The 6,090-nt window shown below is 34.0% G+C and overlaps 1 protein-coding gene across 3 annotated transcripts in view; it reads left to right on the forward strand.

Moving 5' to 3' along the window:
- LOC106872053 (meiotic recombination protein SPO11-like) overlaps positions 1-6,090 on the forward strand; it is an 809,808-nt gene that overhangs the window by 775,414 nt on the left and 28,304 nt on the right. For 2 of the 3 annotated variants that reach the window (XR_008264640.1, XR_008264641.1), the window contains one exon: positions 4,785-4,894. Coding sequence is in view for 1 of the 3 variants with exons in the window: in XM_052969772.1 (XP_052825732.1) it covers positions 4,785-4,810 (26 nt within the window). In the remaining 2 variants the exon portion in view is untranslated. Of the gene's footprint in view, positions 1-4,784; positions 4,977-6,090 lie in introns of those variants that run through there. The other variant, XM_052969772.1, reaches the window with a different exon arrangement.

A 6,090-nucleotide genomic window follows, 5' to 3' on the forward strand; every position in this document is an offset into this window, starting at 1 on the left:
AATACGTTTGTCTATGTTTGTTTATGTATCCATGTGTAAGCTTAATGTGTCTGTCAACCACTAAGTATATGTAGTTGTGTGTATGGGAGCATATGTATGTACGTGTCTGTATGTATATGTATATGTGAAAATATAATCTATAGATATATATACCTGTGTATGTATATGCATACATATATGTATGTATCATATGTATGTATACATATATGTATACACACATATATATACATCTATGTATACATACATATGTATATATACACACACACATTTACATATATATATATATGTATGTATATACACACACACATATATATATACATATATGTATACATACATTTGTGTATATATATATATATATACATACATACACACACACACACACACATTTACATATATATATGTATGTATACACGCACACACATATATATACATATATGTATACATATATATATACACACACACATTTACATATATATGTACGTATACACAAGCACACATTTCCATATATGTATGTATGTATACACACACACACACACATTTACATATATATATATGTATACATGCACACATTTCCATATATGTATGTATGTATACACACACATTTACATATGTATACATACATATATATATATATATATGTATATATATATATGAATGCATACACACACACAAATGTAATATATGTATGTATTGTGTGTATGTATACACACATATATATAATTGTGCATACAGATAGTCAGACATTTGCACATAGGCACATAAGCAAACATAGACAAACGTATTTGATGATACACATGAATAAATCGAAAACTCAGTAACGATGTTCGCTTAATTAGGAGAACTATGAAATAAACTTGTAGAGAAAGTAAAAACTTAGTGAGCGTACAATATGAAAAAGTTGGAATAAGGGAAATAAAGTGAGTTATAAGTGAATATATAAAATACAGTAATAGATATATGATTTTCATAACGATGTATATGGGCAAGAAGTTATTAATGAGAAATCATTGAACCCTTAGAAGAGATAAGGAGGATGATGGGAATCTTGGAATCATGAAACGTTTAAAGAAATATATGAATTTGTGAAGAAATTTCAAAGAATTTCTTACATTTTCAAAGGAGTTTTAAATTCTCATTGAGGATTTTTCTGTTATCGAAAATTTTTGAAGTCCTCTTCAGTTTCTCAACATTAATTTATTTTGATGCTTGAATTTGAAAATTGATTTGTTTTTCCAATTTTATATGAAATAAATAGAAGTATCGGAACACATGGTTTGTGTTATGCATAAATTCCACCAAGCAAAAACTATTTTAATGTCTTTTAATATTTGTTTCAGTTATTAGATTGCGGCAATGCTGGGGCACTGCCTTCAATTTTTAATCTAATGGAGTGAGCCCAGTATTTATTTTTTATCATTAAGCTTGGTTCTTATTCTGTCAGTCTCTTTTGCCAAACCACTACGTTACAGGGATGTAAACACACCAGCACTGGTTGTCAAGTAGTGGGGGTAGGGAGAAACACCAGACACAGACACGCACACACACATACATGTATCTGAGTGGTTAGCATTAGAAAGGGTATCCAGCTGTAGAAACATTGCCAGATCAGATTGGAGCCTGATGCAACTTCTGGCTCTCCATACCTCAGTCAAACTGTCCTACCCATGCCAGCATGGAAAACGGACGTTAAACAATGATATATATATATATATATATGACTGACTTCTTTTCAGCTTCCATCTACCAAATCCACTCACAAGGCTTTGGCTGGCCTAAGGCTATGGTTGAAGACACTTGTCCAAAGTCCCACATAGTGGGACTGAACACAGAATCATTTGGTTGGGAAGCAAGCTTCTTACCACTCAGCCACACCTACACCTTTATTCACATTTTACTTATATTGAGAAAATAAAATAAACTTGACTGGCCCCTTCCCCCAAATATTTCAGGCCTTGTGCCTAGATTAGAAAAGAATATCATTACAATAAAGGAATTAATTTGTTAGATATTACCTTTCTTGAATGTATATTCTGTAATTCTATTGTTATATTCCAATATTCCAACAACACAGTATTAGAACATCTTGTTAAGGCATGGGAATGAGCAAAAATGATGACAGATACTTTTATTATAGAGTCCAACCCATGCCAGCATGGGAAAGCGGATGTTAAAAGATCGTGATGTGTATATGATATCCATTCAAATAAAATTAGATATCAAATTCTTATCTTGCTTTTGATAGTATCTTGTCTATAATAAAATATTGTGTAAACAGGGACACACATTCACAAGCAGCCACATACATACATATATATATATATATATATATATATATATACATACACATACATATATACGCACACACACATCTCTATCTATCTATATATATATATATATATATATATATATATATATATATATATATATATATATATACATACACACATCTCTCTCTCTCTCTCTATCTATCTATACATACACACATCTCCATCTATATATATATAGATATACATATGTATGTATGTATAAATTCAATTTAATATACTCATCTGGCTTTTAAATACCATCTTTTTATATCACGTAATGTACTAAGTGTATATGTGTATGCGTGAAATGAGATACGTAATTTTCCACTTACTTTTGAAAAGAACTTCTAAACCATATCATATACTTTATTACAAAATTACAACAAGAATAAAACATCTGTCACTCACTCTTGCTATTTGCATTTGTCATTGTACAATATCCTACTTTAACTTTACCTCATTTGTGTGACCACAAACAAACATACAAGTAAATCATTATTTGGGGATTTAAGCCTTGCATTCTGCTTCATTCTACGTCAGTACTTAAGTCTAAACTCATTATTATTGTCAACTCCTGGACGTTATCATCATCATGTAACGTCTGCTTTCTTTGCTGGCATGGGTTAGATAGTTTGACTGAAAACTGGTAAGCCGGCTTTTAATTTGATTTGGTTCGTGAAAAACATTTGAGCGTGGTTGTTGCCAGTGCTGCCGGACTGGCTCCTGTGCAGGTAGCATGTAAAAACACATTTTGAGTATGATCGTTGCCAGAACTGCCTGACTGGCCCCCATGCCGGTGGCATGTAAAAAGCACCCACTACTCTCTCGGAGTGGCTGGCATTAGGAAGGGCATCCAGCTGTAGAAACTTTGTCAGGTCAGATCGAGCCTGGTGCAGCCTCTGGCTCACCAGTCCTCAGTCAAACCGTCCAACCCATGCCAGCATGGAAAGCGGACGTTAAACGACGATGATTATAAATATATATATATATACACACGACCGGCTTGTTTCTGTTTCTGTGTACCAAATCCACTCACAAGGCTTTGGTCAGCCTGAGGCTATAATAGAAGACACTTGTCTCAGGTGCTATGCAGAGGGACTAAACCCAGAACTATGTGTTTGGGAAGCAAGCTTCATACCACCAGAAATGCACTTTGAATTGCATATAAAAGTTTTATTTATACAACTTTTCTGGAATGCATCTTGGATTTCTAACATTTCATGTAACTACTATCTTTTGTGACTCACTATTCAGTCCAGTTTTCTAACTCCTTAAAAATATTCCTCAATTGCTGTTCAATGATTCCATGGACAGCTTCTGTGATTCTGGCCCCCACCCTAGCTTTTCTAAAGAATGTAGCTTTTTGAGTAGAAAGCCAGTTCAACATCTGATCATAAAAATAGTCAGAGGGTCAGATCAGGCGAAAAGAGCAACCAAGCAATTGGTCAAGCTCTAGTGATCCACATTTTTGGACAGATACTATTCAAAAACTGGCATACATCTCAAACATAGTGACAGAGTATACCAAATTGCTGAAAGAAAGCATTGTCTGAAAAGCTCAACCATCTTAGTTTGGGCACAACCATGTCTGTGTGGTAAGAAGTTTGCTTCCCAACCACAGGGCTCTGGTTCAATCTAAGTGCGTGACACCAAGGAAAAGTCTCTCCTATTATAACCCTAAACCAACCAAAGCTTTGTGAGCAGATTTGGAAGGTGGAAATTGAAAGAATCCCATAAAATATGTGTCTATCTGTCTGTCTGTTTGTCTGTCTGTGTATGCATTACTGTCTCCTTGCCTTAATATTTCATTAAAGCTGTAAATGAATGTCCCTGTCATGCAAGCAATGTCCTTGGTTCCTAGTCTATGTCTGGTCATAACGAAATACTACCTTTCTTGGAAACGGGTGAAGGTTTATGACAGGAAGGGCATCCAACTGTAGAAAAATCTATCTCCTATGAAAGCATGGAAAAGTGGATTAAAATGATGATGATGAGTTCAAGTGTGAGAAAATTCTGTAATGTTGTATGGAAACATTCAACATTGACTATTATTTCTTCAAGAAGGGAGCAATAATACATGACTTCTCAAGGGCACACATCAAACATTAATTTTTGGGAATAGCTCTTTCTTGTTACCAAAACTTAAGACTGTCCTTTTCCTCAAACGTATCAATAATATCAGTTCACTTTACCACTAAGGTGGAAAATTGTTTAATCTCTTACAATTGCACATTATTGCAGTGTGTTAAATTCTTTCTGGAATATTTACTCTCAAGTGGATATCAATCAATGTTGGTACAATTGTATCTGTATTGGTTATATGATGGAAGCTTTTTATTGCAAATTCTTCCGTTGACACCAGAAATTGTATTCCTGATGTTAAAAACACAGCTGTTGCTAATTTTCAATCTTGTTAATGATTTAATAATATCTTTGTCCAATTGGACAAATTAAAAATTTTTCTTTTTTTTTTATTAGATTCTACCGCTAAGAAGAATGATTAAACCAAGTGAATTTCATCTTATAGAAGTTGATATGAATTATATTTCAGCATGGAAACCATCCTTTGAAGTCATTATTGCAGCAGGGTAATTAATGCACAATTAACAATTTCTTCATCTCACCAAACATTAGAAATGCAACAAATTATGCTATTCACTAAATTCTTCAAGAATGTAAGTAGGTGGTCTTGACTTATTACTATATTATACATTTTCCATGTGGCTCATTATAACAGCAGTGTTTACTGGCTTTTCGTCATCGTCATCATACATCCTGTTTCTATGCTGGTATGGGTTGCACAATTTGACAGGTCCTGGTGAGCTGAAGGGCCACATCAAGTTCCAATGTTGACTTTAGTATTATTGTATGGTTCCTATGGCTTGATGCCCTTCTTAATGTTAGCCTCATTAGTGTGTATTGGGTGCTTTATTTTAGTGTGCGTATTGGTTGACCTTACATTAGTGTGTGTATTGGATGACCTTACTAATACCAGTCGCATTAGTAAGGTCACCAAGTAATTTGGCCCATGGGCAGTCTTTGAAATTTTGTCTCCACAGTTTTTTTTAAGCAAACATTTACACACTATAATTTAGTTTTATCTTCAAGTTTGAACATGAAAAACAAATTATTTCATGTTCTCTTGAAATTTCTAATTCCTTATGATGTAAGCATTTACACATATACATACCCACATGCACACACATGCACACACACGCACACATACACACACACACACACACACACACACATTTATATATTCCCAACCATGTGATCTTGGATTCAGTCCCATTGTGCATTGTGTGACACCTTGGATAAATGTCTCCTATAGCCCCAACCCAATCAAAACTTCATGATTAGATTTGGTAGACAGAAACTGAAAGAAGTCTGCCATATATGCATGTGTGTGTATGTATGTATGTGTGTGCGTGTGCCTTTGCCTAGATATACAAGTATGGTTGTTTGTTTCCAGTCTTTGGTGAAGAACATGTATAGCTTTGGGAAACTATCACCATGCTTGGGAACAGGCAAGGGTTGGTGACAGAAAGGGCTTCCGACCATAGAAAATCTGCCTTAACAAATTTTGTCTGACCTATGCAAGCATGGAAAATGATGATGATGACAATGGTACATAAACTATATATGAAGCCACTTACAAGCATGAATACACACGTGCACGCACACACATATTTATGAAGAAGCATTTATTTATACAGATGCTTTTATTTATATATCTGTATATATGTGTGTGTGTGTATATATATATATATATATATATATATAT

This window comes from Octopus bimaculoides, chromosome 7 (genome assembly GCF_001194135.2).
Source record: "Octopus bimaculoides isolate UCB-OBI-ISO-001 chromosome 7, ASM119413v2, whole genome shotgun sequence".
Taxonomy (NCBI): domain Eukaryota; kingdom Metazoa; phylum Mollusca; class Cephalopoda; order Octopoda; family Octopodidae; genus Octopus; species Octopus bimaculoides.